Source organism: Rhinolophus sinicus, linkage group LG02, assembly GCF_036562045.2.
Source record: "Rhinolophus sinicus isolate RSC01 linkage group LG02, ASM3656204v1, whole genome shotgun sequence".
Lineage (NCBI taxonomy): Eukaryota > Metazoa > Chordata > Mammalia > Chiroptera > Rhinolophidae > Rhinolophus > Rhinolophus sinicus.
In genome coordinates, this window is record NC_133752.1 from 156,580,436 (window position 1) to 156,597,806 (window position 17,371).

The 17,371-nt window shown below is 32.9% G+C and overlaps 1 protein-coding gene across 6 annotated transcripts in view; it reads right to left on the minus strand.

Moving 5' to 3' along the window:
• CNTN1 (contactin 1) overlaps window positions 1–17,371 on the minus strand; it is a 289,760-nt gene that overhangs the window by 67,350 nt on the left and 205,039 nt on the right. For 3 of the 6 annotated variants that reach the window (XM_019756346.2, XM_074325832.1, XM_019756347.2), the window contains one exon: window positions 4,526–6,523. The exons of the other annotated variants lie outside the window; for them this stretch is intronic. In XM_019756346.2, coding sequence (XP_019611905.1) covers window positions 6,444–6,523 — 80 coding nt within the window. In that variant the 3' untranslated portion in view covers window positions 4,526–6,443. Of the gene's footprint in view, window positions 1–4,525; window positions 6,524–17,371 lie in introns of those variants that run through there. 6 annotated transcript variants of the gene reach the window in all.

Sequence of the window (17,371 nt, forward strand, 5' to 3'; positions counted from 1 at the left end):
ATATCTTCCTATTTATATATCAGATCAGATGCTTAGCCTACATGGAGTTTTTTCTCCATATGGGCTTCAGTTTTGGCAAATGTCTAGACAACACCGCAAACCTTCACCAATTTCCTAGTGGTTGGTCTCAAGGATGAAAACGTGTATGTAGATCAACACAAATGCATTAGTAATAACATAAAATAATACAAGACACATCCTATTGATAGTAGTAAATTTTATTATTTGAAAATATATAACATATAAATATAATAAAGGTAAACTGTTGTAAATGTATAATCTGTAAATAGTAAATTTATACTTCTTGATAATTATGAAAAGTAACAATACACCATCCAAAATAAATTAAAAGACACACAAATCATAAAGACATTTCATATTCAGAAAGAACATGTTGCATTTTTCATGTGTAGAAACCACACTGAAATACAGTGAATATTCTGGATCAGAATCAAGCAACTCATTATTTCACATGAAGCATCATCTCAAGTCAATAACTGAGTAGACTATTTTAGAGTATTAAAATTAAAAATTATAGATGAAAAACAGAAATATTTAAAAAGAAGATAAAGTCATGCATTCAAACTGTTTCTCAGAGCATTCAAACACTTTTTCAGAGCATATGGCATACAGAAAATGTTAAAAGGAATTTAAGACAAAATTACTACAGGTTAGTAGACAACAATTAAAGTTTAAATTATTTCCCTGCTATTTGATGAAGTTCTTGCAGTGGCGAATTAATAATACTTTTATAGGTCATATTAAAGTTGCACATTATTAGTGTATTTGTTGGGATATTATATGAATGTTTATTCAGTTATTCATTCATTAAATACCAACATTGTAATTACATTTGTCCATTTTTTTCTCTAATGTAAATCTGGCCTTACTAAATATTTGGTGAATATATAAACGATTTTGTCACAGCTGATCGTCAGACAGTTCTATAAGCATAACGGACATCCATAATCCAATGTCCAATCTCCCACTTCCCTTGAAATACTGTATCATAAGGAGGTTTTGAGAGAACAAATACAAAGGGGTTGGTTTATATCCTCAAAAGCGTGGTGTGGCAATATTACTTGATTCTCCTCATGTGAAGTAGTCTTATCCATCTAGTAATTGACCATCAATAGCTCCCAGAAAATGTCTGAGAGAAAATGTATTATTAAAAAGCAAAGATTTTATATTAAAATAGGTTTGACGTTAAATTCTGTGTCCTGATTTATCTTGGGCAAGTTTCTTATATTTACTAAGCATTCATCTTCTCATCTGCAAAATAGGAGTAATAAAACTTGTCCATATAGAATTGTTGTTAGAATTGAAATAGCACATTTAACATAAAGAATGTAGTGCAAGACCTAGTCCATAGAATGTCCTCACTAAACTTTATCTGTTAGCAATAATAGGAGTGGTGCTATAGAGACAAACTTGGATAGCCTGTAAGTTCAACCCAAGACCATCTCTGCACTGTCTCCCAGAAGAAAGGTTTTTACATCACTTGTTCAGTTTTTCTGGTCAGAATAAAGAGAAAAGTGTTGTGGTAAATATAAAATGATGCAGGTACTTGTTCCTCAGCTCAAAGGAAGGTGTTTAGGAACTACCTACCTATCTGATTCTTTCAATGAAATAAAAGCAATACATACTTCTGACTCTAAGAACTCCTTTCTTTCTTCTTCTTCTTCTTCTTCTTCTTCTTCTTCTTCTTCTTCTTCTTCTTCTTCCTCTTCCTCTTCCTCTTCCTCTTCCTCTTCCTCTCCCCTTCTCCCCCTCTCCCCCTCTCTTTCTCTCCTTCTCTCCCTCTCTCTCGCTGTCTCCCCCCCCCCCCCCCGTCCCTCTTCTCATCACTGTGCCAACAACACTCTCAAGAAATCTTTAAGGAGAGAATTGAAGTCAGGAAACATGCAAGCAAATGGACTGATACACACAGTTTATTTCATTATTACCCTACTGATATCTCTTTCCAGGTTCTTAGGTGGTCCTCAGTCAGATAGCTTATGATTCCTAAGAATACAGTTTATGCCAAATTTAAATTAAAGAGAAATATATTCAGATGGGAAAAACCTTTGGAATTTGACTTAAATTTTAAATGCCTAAATACATCATATGATAAAGTTGTTTCATCTTTCATTTTATTATTTTTTTTCTTTCTTTAGATTTTATTATTAAAGATCCATAATGGTGGTGGAAAGAAAGAAACTTTAATTTTTCTGATTAGTCCTGGCAAAGGCTTTTTATCAGTTCTTCTCACTACCATTAAATATTTAGGGAATTGGAAAGAAAGAAATAGAGGAGAAAAAGAGATGTGGGGCAGGGATAAAGAGTTATTTAATGCAGGCTCTTTGCTTTTAGTTTTTATGAACACAGGTTTATCTATACCATTTGTTGTCACCATAACCTCTGGAGTTTCTGAAATGCATTTTATTAAGCTCATACATCGCAGCCATAACAGAGTGCTGGTATTTTCCTTTCCTGACTCTTCCAAATGCTGACAGATGAGTAAACATCACTAAAATGGTTAGGCCTATCCCACTGACCAAATTCCTCTGTTATTAAATTAATGGTATAAACTTCAGTGCTGATTCTTTGCATCTTCTCTTCCGACTCAAAATCAGTGTTTGATCGCTGCCTTTCTTGGAGCTAACCTTTCCGTCCTTCTTCAGGTAGAAGCGGCCACTATGGACTGTTCTCCTTTTCTATTTGCATTTCCCTCTCTCTCACCATTCTTGTTTTTCACCCATTGTATTCTTTCCCTCCGGCTTTCAGTTCTCTCAGAGGTTACCGATTGTGAATGCTCCATAAAATCTCACCTAAGAGAAATACTTAGTGGTCTATCAAGGTCCTTGTTTTTGTTAGTTTCTTCATTGAAGGTTCTTCAAAGTCAAACAAAAGGAATCTATAATTACTGAAGCTAATTTCAGTCATGTTTTTACCTAATGAAGGATTGTGGAAATAGCCAGAATGGTCCTCTATCATCTGTGGTTCAATGGAGAATCTCACTTGCCACATCTATATTCTGTTTCCCTAAATTTCTCTACATTCTCAATGCTTTCAGTATTAAATCATTGACTACACACCAATAATGAAAACATTTCAATACGCAACATAGCTTACACACATTTTAGAGTTCACTTAACCCAATATCTATATATATCACATCGGATGCTGAAGTCCAGAAGGGTTATTGCCAGAATCATACAGCTAGTCTGTGGCAGTGTGCAGAGTCAGGAGAAGAGAATGGGTTTCCTGGCACAACCCACCCAAAATGAGGAAAAGCCCATTTGAAATTCAGATTGCACAGTCCAAATGTGTCTGCCTACCAATGACTCCGAAGAACCACCTGAACACTGAGAAGTTTACATTGTTTGTACCCTTGTATTTGTCTGTATTTTTTAAACTGTATTTTTTAAAATGTGAATTCATAACAACACAAAATTTCCATGATATAAAATATTAGTGAATCAAAAAGGAAATTTACATTGTGTATTTTAATATAAATAATACGTTTTACTTAGTCTTCATTATATCAGACTCACTGCTAAATATTTTATATTTCTTACCAGTAACCCCATGATGTAGGCACTATTATTTTCCCTATTTTACAGATGAGGAAACAGACATATGGATAGATCAAATGACTGTTCACCCAGAAGTAAATGGTGAAGTGAGGATTTGAACCCAATCAATTTGCCAGGAGATCAACTTTTCAATAACTATAGCAAAAAAAAAAAGTAATTTAAGAACAGCTGAGATAACATCATCTATTTAAAAATTAATATTCAATATGAATTTCCAGTCATATTGAAATTCATATCGTCTTTCTTTATCACCATAAGTTATTTCTTTATCTTTCTTTAATTTTACTAATATTTTTAGAAAAAAAGTAAACAACATGTATGTATGAACAAATACAGATGTGATTTCCACTCACTTCTCATTCAAATGTAATTAGAAGGAAAATGAGCAGAAATACAATTATTTATTAATTCTTTCATTTCCTCTTTCAGGAATGTAATAACATTCAATAGAGGAGAATTTAGATATTTGAACAAAAGTAGCCAGAAAAAAGAAATTAAAAATGATTATGCACACAATATAAATTCGCTGACCATATTATGTCAATCAAAAATAAAGACTCATTTTTCTGATAAACCAAATGGGATAGAAGATTTGAACTTGGGTGGGTCCTCCAGAATTAAAGAGGATGTATAGTAGCTGTGACTAGCCCCCAGGTATCACTGGAGTTGGTACCAATCCATAGGCAGTATAGCCCTAATGTACTTTCTCCCTCTTAGACACCAACTAGATTTCTGAAAAAACAAACAAACAGACAAACAAAAAAAAAACTAGAGTTGGAATTGAACACAAAAATCTACTAGTCCTATTAGGACTTCACCCCACATAGCACAGACATTAGTATAAACCCTGATGTTAAGCCTGAAGGACATCCTGGTGTTGTCATTCTCTTTCCACATGCAATTTCGCAGTCCACACATAATTAAAAGAAAAGCACCACATACAAATATACTGTGGTTCATTGTTTATTTTTACTAAAATAACAAAATTTAATGAAACGTTTGAATGTTAAGAAAACAAAAATCTTTTCAGAACAAATTATCCTCCCTATTTTAAAATAAAATAATCTTAAAATAACAATGCTGAAAGAATATTAGTATATTAGGGAAAATGGCTTCTTCTTTTCCAAAACATGTCAAATAAAGTCCCTTTATTACTACAGGCCCCTTCTTGCTCTGGAAATGATTAAGACAATGGCTGAATTATAAGGTTATAAAACACAAATCAAAGTTAGGTGGTCTTGTTGATGTTTAAGGCTGCACTAAGATGAAGCTGAATATTAAATATCTCTACTCTACCATTTAATAGGAGTATGGTAGTTTTTTAATCTCTAACACTGATTAAAGTAAACTTTGATTCCAAGCAGAAGTGAAAATGAGGCTAAAGGTTGGCAAATGAATCTGTATAATTTTAGTTGCTATCAATGCAGTTTATCTAAGATAGGATATTCTCCCTTCCTTGTCACCAGTCAGGCTCATCACGTGGTTCACTTTCTAATTTTTATTCTTTCTTTCCAAAGCTATGTATCTATCTGGTCGTTGGTGGTATACTTCTAATTATGCACTATGTAAGAAGATGCCCACAATGATGATTCATGCACATGTCTCCATGGTAATGTTTACAAATACACAAGATTCTCAAATTAATTTTAAATAACATATTAAAATGACAATTGATCTGGAATTCTAGTCTAAATTTTAAAATAATTCCTTCTGTGACCATAATTGAGACTAGAAAAACGTTAAAAAGTTGAAAATAAGTAACATCTTGAGCCAGAGATATTTATTTATTCTTTTAAGGTAACTAATAAATTATTTTAAAAAGAAAACTATTCCTATCATATGGAATATATGTCATATCTACAGCCCTTAACTTTCCTAAGAGTTCTTCCAACCACAGATGAGGTTGCTATAGCTACTAAATGAGAAATCCATATAATATCCCACATCTACACATAAACCCATTTAAGAAGAACAAAATTATTTCTTGTGAAGAAATAAGAATTTGGGGCATGTCTCTTTGACCAAAGGGGGAAAAAATGAAAGCATTTTCAAACAATGAAATTTAATCAATTCCAGAAAGAATTAAATGTGCTTAATGTTAAGCCTTTACTTCTGCCAAATCTTTCTGATAAAAGTTATCAACCTTCTTCAAAAAGAAAACATGTAAGAAGGCTCACGATAGAAGTTAATAAAATTAAATATGCGTGCATGCTATTAATAGTTTAGTCATCTTCACTTAAATCTTGCTATTGAAATGACAATTTTCTCCACATGCTGTCCATTTTCACTTCCCAATCTCAGGAATTGTTCCAAAAAGCCTACAGAGCTATGGACAGTCTTCAGTTGTTTACTGCTGCTTTTCATCGCTTCCTGCCAAATAATATATATGGCACCAGAATACAAAAGGCCACTGGAGTAATGCTCCTTAGCTTATATCCTAATTAAGACACCTCATTAGTGAATTTGACAACATTATTCATTACCTGCTTGGGTAAATCAAACAGTCCATTCAATGGCAATATTCCTGTATTATAATTCACCAGTTCTTCGTAATTTTTTTTTTTTCAAATAAGGAGCTAATTTCTGAGATACATAATTTCAAAGAAAAACAGGACATGGAAAATTCTACTTGGCCATTATATGATTCAGGGGGTTAGTTCAGATATTAGTGAAGCTCTATAATTATATTTTTAACTATCTTTCTGTTCAAAGTATATTTAGAAGTTCAAAAGGGAATGAATCCTCTAAAATCTAGATTGGGGAAAAATACTGCAAAAGCTACAAGACTGAGTTAATTTGTAAAATCTAGTATGATATGTTAAAAAAAAAAAAAAAAGCTTTCACACAAATGGTGAGTGTCAACGATCACCAGGTTGGAGGCAGGCTTGCACAGACGGGGAGAAAAGGATCCACCATGTTTTTCTCTCCATCTTTTCTGTTTTTACCTGCAAGAGGAAAGATCAAGGCTGAAGGGAGAGTGCAGATGCCCGGATAGGGGCAGGAAGCCATGTACTTTGGGGATTTGCCATGTTTCCTTGATGGATAAATTGAAATAACAAACAAAGAAAAAAACATCTCCTAGACCATGAAGAACAGAGTCTAAAAGAGAAAAGGCTGAAATGACAAGCTTTGGTCCAAACCTCTCTACCTAGGACCCAGTGACTGACTTTCTAAAGAACAAGAGGTGTACTGGAGCCTCTCCCCACCCCCCCAAATAACCAAACTTCCTAGACCTTTTGTAACTTCACTTCACATAGTACAAGTCTACCTACTAAAACATATGCTTATACCTTGAAGGCTTCTAACTAAGAAAAAAAAATACTGAGGATGAATTTAAACAATGATTGTAAAAACATAATCAGTGGTTGGGGCTAGATGTCCTTAGGAGCTATGTCTTCAGTAACACTGTATTTATTTTCTTATGTCTATATATTAATAGCAAAGGGAAAGGAAGTAAAGAAACATATTTATAAAAAGTCACCATTGGCAATGTGTGAACTGCAACTATTATTATTCTCTTTCACAAGTATGGAATCTGAGGCTTATAGTGATTAACTGACGAGCCTAAGACCACCAGTTATTCCATAGGCAAAGTGAGTTTCTAATCAATGTTTGTCTGATCCCAAAAGCCATACCTTTTCCATTGCACCATGCAGGCCTTTTAATGACTGTATGCATATATTAGTATAACTATATTATTACAGAAAATCGTGCAATTAATAAGACAATTGTCCACCTCTTTACCTACCCATTACTAAAGATAGTTTGAAGATTAGAATTAGACCACTTTATAACCACTAGTGTCTCCCTGGTGATAGTCATTGAAATAGGAGAAATAGTAACTTATCTTTGTGAACAGCTTGTTTAAAATTTAGTCCTTATGATAAATGGTCACAAAATTACTAATTTAGATATATTCTTTCAGCTCCTTCCCTGTCCCTCCCCCCACCCGTTAAATGAAGTTTTGGTAGTTTTTACTATATTATCAGAGTTCGATGATCTGCAACTTGAGGGTTTAAATCTGGTGAGGGGGCTATGAACAGTCACACAAGGAGCCTCCCTAAACTGCTCCACAGTGGAGGCCATTTTTTGAATTATAGTATCGATCAGTCTATGTAGGAACATATCAGATAGTGGTCCTCCAAGTTGTTTTTAGGACTGCTATTGTCAGATCACCACAGACATCAGGCAATCTGACGTATTCCTGTCAGTAACAGTCCCTTGCTCCTGGAGAAATTCTCAGGAATGTGCAGAGGGGTTCCAGCGGCTAGTTGTTGAGAGCCACGAAGTCCGACAGGAGGTGATGGTCAGAAACGTGTTCTTCAGTATGACAGACCCCAGACTACTCAGTGACACACAAGGTATCACTACACTCCAGTGTGTCACAAGTTATTTGCTACTAATAATGAAAGATCATAAATTTATACATTTTTCTTTTATAAAAATGAAGTGGATTCAAGGTTCCCTTGCAATATGCTAACTCTCAATCACTTGCCCCCCAGTGTACTTTCAAATAATGGGGTTGGTGCTCCAGCAGTGCCCTGGGAAATGTACATGAACCACAGCCAACTTCCTCTCCTTGTCTGGTGTTCACAGAGTGACCATTACTGATGGTTAGCAACGGGCAATTAGGAATTAAGATAGTTTTACTTTTTCAAAAAATGTGAGAATCTGCATTCACTTATGAATATATTTTGCAGTTAAACATTATAATGAAAAAAATGCTGTGGCAGAGAAAAGATTGAGAACTCCTTGCTGAGCTGATGGAATGAGATGCCCTAAGACAAATTTAGATAACGCATGGGGTGTGCTGTCACACAGGATCCTATAGCCACCTTCAAGGAGGAAGTTGGGAGAATACAAACTGAAACTGCTGGATACGTAGGATACCAAGCAAGATTTCTAGTCAGTTGTAAAACTTCTTTTAACATTTCTTCCTTTCTCTTTGATATATTTAATGAATCCCAGTAATGATAGTTTGCGGAGCTATGTGATAGAAATTCAAAAGGACTAAGACCTCCTCTTTGAAACTTCTTAAATTAGCCATAGATTTAGAGAATAAAAGCTTTTTCTGAGTTTCCTTCATTCTCATTTGCTTAGGATTAAAATAAAAAAACAAAAAAATATGACCTAATCAAATTCCCAGGGGCTGGGCGGGTGGCAGGGAGATGTGGTGGCAGGAAGCCAGTCTGCAAAAGGTACCATGAGGAAAATATTGAACATTCCTGAGACTTTAAATGGTAGACTCCACAAAAAACATACATAAGAAAATTGTTGTGCTTAAAAGAGATTTTATAACATTAAGTCTTTTGTTCGTTATTATTTCAGTAATGAAGCGAAGGTATTTTTGCTTTTTTAAAAAAATAAATAGAATAAGAGATTCTAATTGTAAATAACTTAAAATTCTACTCTTATCTCTAACTTGACTTTGAATTATCAATGCTTCAGAGTGTTTTGAGTGGACAATCTAATTAATTGGATAAAATAAACCAAACACAAACAATGAAAGAGTTGTACAATAAAAATTCCATGATCTAATTTTTGTATTTGTGGAAGTTGAACATTAAGGAGTAGTGAAGAAAAGTAAGTTATGAAGTGAATTTGGAGCACTGTTATTTGGCCACGTTCTGACTTTATAATGTGAGAACTGAGAAATACTTGTTTCTTTTTTTTAATCATTTTATTTTTCTTTTTTAAACTACCTTTGCCTACAAAATGTAATTACCATTCCTTGTACTATAATCTCACAGAAATTTTGTTAGAGCAACATGATCAAATATATTTGAAAGTCCTATAGACATATATATTATAATCTAACACATTTATACATTTTTTTTAGTGAATCATTTTTAAGGCCAAAGAATACACTATAAAACCAAGCTTTAAAACCATCTACCATAATTTATTTACTGTTTTTGCTACTTTAGTTATAATTGCACGACACTGACTAGCTGTAAACAATATATTTTAAATTATCATAGTTTCCCTTTGTTACTATGTTTCCCCAAAAATAAGACCTAACCGGAAAATAAGCCCTAGCATGACTTTTCAGGATGACATTCCCTGAACATAAGCCTTAATGCACCTTTTGCAGCAAAAATTAATATAAGACCCGGTCTTATTTTCTGGGAAACACGGTATTAGGCTAGCCATACATATATCATGGGCAAAAATAAAATTGAAAAATCTGCAGCAGTAATTTCTATAGAATAAACCTTTATTCTAAAAAAGCCTACATTTTAATTTTTACATATTGATTATTTTATCTGATTAAATTTATCTGAATTAGTCTTTGGCTATATTAGATTATAGCAATAAACTGGGTGCTATATCTGAAGTCAGACTGCTTGGATTCAAGTCTCGCTCTGCTCTTTAGTAGTCGTATGACCTTAGCCTCTTTGCGACTCAATTTCCTCATGTGTAAAATGGGGATAATAATGGTATCTGTCTCTTAAAATAGTGCCTGGTAAATAATAAGCCTTAAATAAATATTAAATATCCTACATAATATAATAAATACATACTATATAATATGTATTTCATTATACTATAGACTATATAATTATAATATTTTACATATGTTATACAGTAAATACAGTTATTTTTTATTTTATATTTATATGGCATTTCATAGTATAAAAACTAGACTTGCAAACATAATATTTTGCCAACATAAATAGAAATTATTTTAAAAATATGAACTAATTGCCATTTTTTCATACTTATAAAGGCTTTTGGATATCACTGAATATCTGTACTGCTCTTGTAATTTGACATAATTGGCATAATTGTTAGCTTAATTTGCTATCACTGTCTGGTAAACATACACTGATGTATATACAGTCTGTAGTAGAGCACTGAAATGGAATATGTAAAAGTATGGTGTGCTTATTGAGTGCTGTAAAGCTTTCCTATTTTATCTTCTGGAATCAGAATGAAGAGCAGCAAGTTGGCTGATTATTTTTCAATGGAGCCATTGATACAGACCAACTATGTGGCAACAAATAAATTCCAGTTTGCCAAAAGCTGATCCATTTCACTATAAGACAAAGAGAGTCAGGAACAATTAATTGAAGAAGAGAACAAGAAATGCTCTAAGGGAACTTCTCTCCCTGTACTCCGGTGAGGAAAAAGAAAAGTGATCTAAATTTATATCGGTGCATGGTTTATAGTGTCGTCTACCAGTTCATAACCATTAAAGCATTCTTTTAATTTTTGAATTTATAAAATGAAGTATTAACCTAGATCATTTCATAGTGTCATCTACCAGTTCATAACCATCAAAGCGCTGTTTTAATTTTTGAATTTATAAAATGAAGTGTTAACCTAGATCATTTTCAAGACTCATCTTAAAGATTATGATAGTGTGACTCATTACAAATGAATTACATAGTTTGTTGTATATTGAAAATTCCGTTGAATTTACATCAATTTGCATTGAACTTACATTGAGAAATACAGCTACAAATTACTGGTGCACTACTATTGGTAGGACTGCAAATTGGTGCAGCCACTGTGGAAAATGGTTTGGAGGTGCCTCAAAACATTAAAAATAGAACTACCTTATGACCCAGCAATTCCACTTCTGAGTACGTGTTTCCCCGAAAATAAGACCTAGCCAGGCCATCAACTCTAATGCGCCTTTTAGAACAAAAATTAATATAAGACCTGGTTTTATTTTAATGCAATATAAGACCGTATCTTTATATGATATATGATATGATATGATATATGATATGATATGATATGATATGATATGATATGATATGATATGATATGATATGATATAGCATAATACCAGGTCTTATATTAGTTTTTGCTCCAAAAGACACATTAGAGCTGATGGTCCGGCGAGGTCTTATTTTCGGGGGAAACATGGTATTTACACAAAGAATTCAAAACACTAATTCGAAAAGATATATGTACCCTTATGTTCATTGTGACATTATTTACAAAAGCCAAGATATGGAAGTAACCCAAATGCCCATCAATAGATGACTGAATAAAGAAAATGTAGTACATATATACAGTGGAATATTACTCGGCCATAAAAAGGATGATATCTTACCATTTACGATAACATGGACGGATCTAGAGGGTATTATGCTAAGTGAGATAAGTCAGACTGGGAAAGACGAATACCATATGATCTCACTTATATGTGGAATCTAAAGCACAAAATAAATGAACAAACAAAACAGAAACAGACTCAGATACAGAGAACAAAGTAATGGTTGTCAGAGGGGAAGGGGGTTGGGGCTGTGGGTGAAAAAGGTGAAGGGATTAAGAAATACAAATTGATAGTTACAAAATAGTCATGGGGATGTAAAGTACAGCATGGAGAATATAGTCAATAATGTTGCAACAACTATGTATAGATTATTTAGGGGGATAACTGCATTACTATATAAATGTCAAACTGCTATGCTGTACACCTGAAACTAATATAAAATAATTTGAACGTCAACTGTAACTGAAAAAATAATTTAAAAAATAATAAAATAAAAGACTTTCTTTTTTCCATTGAGAAAAAAAAAATCACTGATGTACTTTATAACTTCAGTACAAATTATGAAATCTGTTATTTTTAGTAAAGTTTTTTAAAAATAAAACCACTAATAAATTTTAACTTTGAAACAATCAAGTTACTTTCTAACCTCTGGATTTATTATAAACAGATATATATTTCAGCTTTACCATGTAACAGTTATGGAGAACTGGCCTCTAGCAGTTATTGAATTTATTGATTCTCAGTGGAAAGGAGAACGCTAAATTTCTGGGCAGGCTTCACTATCAATCGATGTATTGCTGTGGTTTTGTAGGGTCAGGATGCCTCAGAATGGTGCCCAGCCAGTCATTGTTCTAGCCAGTGTGGGCAGCAAGGGCCATTTTCCTGCCTCAGTCTTGCAAGGCTGGTGAGATGGAATCTGCAGTCTGTCTCTGTGGCAAACTTTCTTGGCCAAAGCAAGTGGAAAGAAGAGGCAATTATCCAAGTATCTGAGGTAAATGTGTATTTTTCTGACCCAAATACTTGAAAAACTACCTCAACAATTCTCTTTGATTTGACTAGGGTGATCCGGACACATATTTCTGCCTATACATGTATCTGTTTTCTGGATCTCAGAGAGAGAGAGAGAGAGAGAGTTGGGGGCTTGGTTAGGTATGTGTACTTGTATGCCTATCTAATTTAATGTGTATACTACACGAAACCCGTTTGCTTGTTCTTCCTAATTTTATAGTGATTAAACTGATTAATTTAAAACTCTTTTTGAATTAATTCAGACATGCCATGCCTTAAAATAATTTTGAATATAAATCTACACTTGCCTAATTAATAATAACTTCAATACATGCAGGAATGGTTAAACACAATGTGAATATTTATGCCAGATAACCACAGAAATCTAAATCCTGATTTAGCACCAAGCGTTTCACAAACTTTTAATATGATGACAGACTCTACATTTTTGTTTTCACTAATATCCAAGGTCCTTGAGCTAGCCACACAAATACAGCTGTAAATAACGTAAGAGTTAATAATTTAACCTTTTAAAATGAATGCATTTAGCTTTCTTTTTCTTATAATGTTTTAAAATTTAAGTATCATTTATTAGTATATGCCAGATAATGGGAAGGAACAGGGAAAAGAGCAGAAGCTATAATCAGTAACTTTTGCTACTTTGTGGCAGCAATTCTAAAACAGATTTAGTAATCTTTCTAGACTATCCCAAATTAACTGTAGAAAGTTTTAGAGTATTAAAGTTTTAAAGTATTAGTTATAGAAGTTTTAGAAATTAAATATAGACTTTATTTATTCATACTGTCTTACAGAACCCTAGTATAATAAGAAAACTGGATTGGGTTCCAAGATAATTGTCATGAAGTAGATGCGTATTAAAGGGCAAATCTGTTCCTCTCAGAGTCCAAATTTTGTAAATTAAAGGGGTGAAAATTCGTTCGGGGACTTCTAAGATTAATTCTAGATTTTAAATTGCATATTCAAATGTGAACATAAATGCAGCGATTTTTTTTTCTATAGCTACAGTGAGGAAGTTGGAAGGAATAAAAGATGAAATTAAAGCATGATTTGCCAATAACAGGATCATTGGAACCTTCTTTTCTTAGACAAAGAAAATGTTTATCTATTTCTTATTTTTTAAAGAAAGAGTACTAATTAATTTGGAACAACATCTCCAAGTAAATGATTCAAAAATATTTTTGTCTAGACAGTGACGAGAGGTAAACTCTGGATATTAACTCTGCTAATACAGAATAGCTGGTAGTAATAAATACCTAGGAGCATTTTCTGTAGAAAAGACAGTTAGCCAACCATTATGATGATGGTTTAAAATATAGCAGTATTATTCAGACTAAAAAGTATATTGACAACATCCATCAGGTTACTTATTTAGCTATGTTACCTTAATTTATCTAGTACAGGATTTAACAGTGGGTTAGTCACCAACCAAAATGATCTCCTTAAAAAGAATGTGGCAACCATGTCATTTGCAGGCCAAGGAATAAAAACTTCAGTGAATTACATAAAAAAATAGATGACATCTAACTTATATCCATTTTCATTCTACAACTGTATTTTGGCGTTAGAAATAAAGTGGAAAGATTAACACACACACACATACACAGTTCACATTTAATACAACTCCACATAAAACAGTATAAGCTTCTAAAATAACAACAAAAAAGTACAAATTTTATTGAGGATAGAATAATTTAAACAAATTTTATGCCATCCTCTTTAACTTCAGTTATGCTGTTTTTCAAAGTTTATGTAGCATATATTAGGGTTGAAGATCAGACTGAAGGAAATGTTTAAGATAAATTATTTTTTGTTGCTGTTGTTATTAAATTTCAGTCTTGAATCACGAAATTTTATTTACTATAACATATAAGATGTAAAACATAAGAGGATCTGAAAAATATAGTTATGATTGTAATTTCTATTTTGGTAATTTTAGTGGCAACCATGTTCAGCCAGGTGTCAGGAAGGTCTCCCTAACACCCTGCAGCACTGCCAGGATATTTATCTTCTAGCAGAAATGCCATGGGAAGAAGTTAAATCTGAAGGTCAAAGCCTAATTTCTTGCTTTTGTGGCCTAATTTTATGATCCATTTTTGAATGTTGTCCAAAAGTGCACTCATGAAAGAGAATTTAGATTTGGCAAGTTGCACAAATGTTCCCACAAGTACTGCTGAATAAATACTGAAAAACCTTTCTCTCTAAATGACTCTTATTTTCAGCTGAAGATCTTTAAGCCCTCCAGAAATATCTGTTGCTAAAGAACATTCACACAGGGCCGTTCACGTGCATTAAAATTTACTTGATGTAGCATAGCACCCTGAAATACACTTTTATGGGACCTAAGAAGTAAAACACATTCATTACAATAACAACAACAAAAAAAGAAATATGTATCATCCTCTCAATTTGGATTTTTACATAAGAAGTATAAAAACATTTGAAGTCTCATAGCTGGTTCTTTTCCTTTTTTTTTTTTTAACTAAGAATAGTTTTAAACAATAACAATCTTTTAAATAGTAAGCAATTCATAGTTGCTTGAATTTTAAATTCCTTTGGCTATATTATCCATACATCTATTTTAAAAGGTTGATTCTGAAATGACATCTTTCACTGATACAATATTATTTTAAATTGATGTTACAAGATGATTGTGGCCTTCTGGGCCATTGCTAGCTAGGAAAATCTGATGAAAATTACAACTACTCTTCCTAGGAAAATGCACATACACATGGAATTTTCTATGCAATTTCAAAAGGTCCATGGACGTCTTGAAGCTGTCCATGGACTCCAGGTTATAATTTCCTGGACTAGATAAAAAAAATACATAATTAAGTGGATAAATTGACCAATAATAATATCCCTTAAGGCATGGTATGTCTTATATTATTTTAAGAAATTATTATAAGAAATAAACTATTTAATTTTAGACCCCATGATTTAAATATATAAAACATATTTTAAGGTCTACTTTATGTATACTGTTGACACAAATTATGCAGAAATCTATTTGACTATTTTAATTGCAGTGTCTCTGATATAAAATAAATACCTTTTATATTATTGGAAATAAAGTTTGCAAAATGATTTATGATTCTGCTGACTTTAAAAATGCTAAGCAATACTTGTCATCTACCTGTATAGTTTTATTACATGCTGCCATAATACAGGGACTTAAAATCCTGTATCACATTTCCACTGAGTGCACTTGCCAAGTTTCATTGCTTTAAGGTATTTTTCTTGGGACTAAATGCTTTAGAGAAAGAAAAAAAACACCACAACTTTAGATTTTCACATAATATTTGCCATAGCTTTATTTTATTGAATAAATGATACATATTAGGATGTGTAAAATATACATTAGGGTGATTATTAATTATCTATGTATGTGCTGATAATATCACTATTACTCTTCCATTATACCTGTAAAACTTCGGTTTCCTTCTGAATACTGGGAGTTTACTATAATATAATTACTATATGAAGACACTGATGCATACACATTCCAACATAACCCTATTGTAACATTAATGCTAATTTATTTGTTATGCAAACAATTGGAATTAAATATATACCTAGACTATTGTGGGAAATAACTAACAGCTAAGTGTTCTGAGTAGAAAAAATAGTAAACTGGTCTCTCTCCCTGATAACTCACAAAGAAAATAGATGTCCCAGATAACAAAATATTCTTAATGGGAATACTAAACCTAAGTGAACTCTCTTTGATTTAGCATATTTTAGCCTTGGAGTTTTATTAATATTCAATAAGTGGTGTGTGGAATGAATGCCTAAGTTCATTTGGATAAGGAAACTTCAGCTAGACGTATCACTCTATTGAAGAATATATTCAACAGAAATAAAAGGCTTTTCAGCATTTTCCCAAAGTGACATGGGGATTCCATATTACTATTGCTCTAGAGGGAAATGCAGGAGGTGCATGAGACAAGTGAAATTATATTGATCTGGATCTGGAAGGGCTATTATGACAAACAAACCACAGATATTGTCTTATTTGAGTGTGCAAAAATTGACTGAAATGTGCTATGAAATAATGATCAATAAAGATTTCTAGTAGGTGAGACATGAAAAAATAGAAGTTTTAACCTGACATTGAGACACAGAGAGAAAAAAGAGCTCTATGAAATTATGCAATGGAATTCTGGAGCTCACTTCATATTAATTAAATACATATGTGAATCACACAACTTAATAGAGAAGATAACTCATGTACACAGATTGGTATAAAAACAGCGGAGACAGTAGTACTTGTTTTGCAAGTTTAGAAGACAGGCGCTCATATTTGGGGCATCAGGAAAGGACTCATGAATTTGGCAATACTTGTATCAAACTCTGAAGGATAGATAAGATTTGAGCAACAAAAGATCAGAACATGATTTGGAAGGAATGCAGTGAACAAAGGAACAGAGATAGAAATGCTAGAGATTTCTGTGGACTAGTTGGTGACACGGAATGGTGAGAATTAGAGCTAAAGGCTGAGGTCAACCCATGGAGCTTCTTGGGTGCTTAGCTAAAAGGGATGGTCTTCATTCTGTATGGAGTGAGTGAAGAGTCAATGAATAATTTTTAAAAAGGCATGGCAAGTTCTGAGTTGGCCTCACATCTATACAGTAGAGGACAGTAGCAAAGGGGCTGTATTTTCAATAAGTGTGTATCCCAGCACGCGCTCAATTACTTATAAAAACAAAAACACTTGTCTGAAAACCACGAACAAACAGAAACATGAAACAGTATA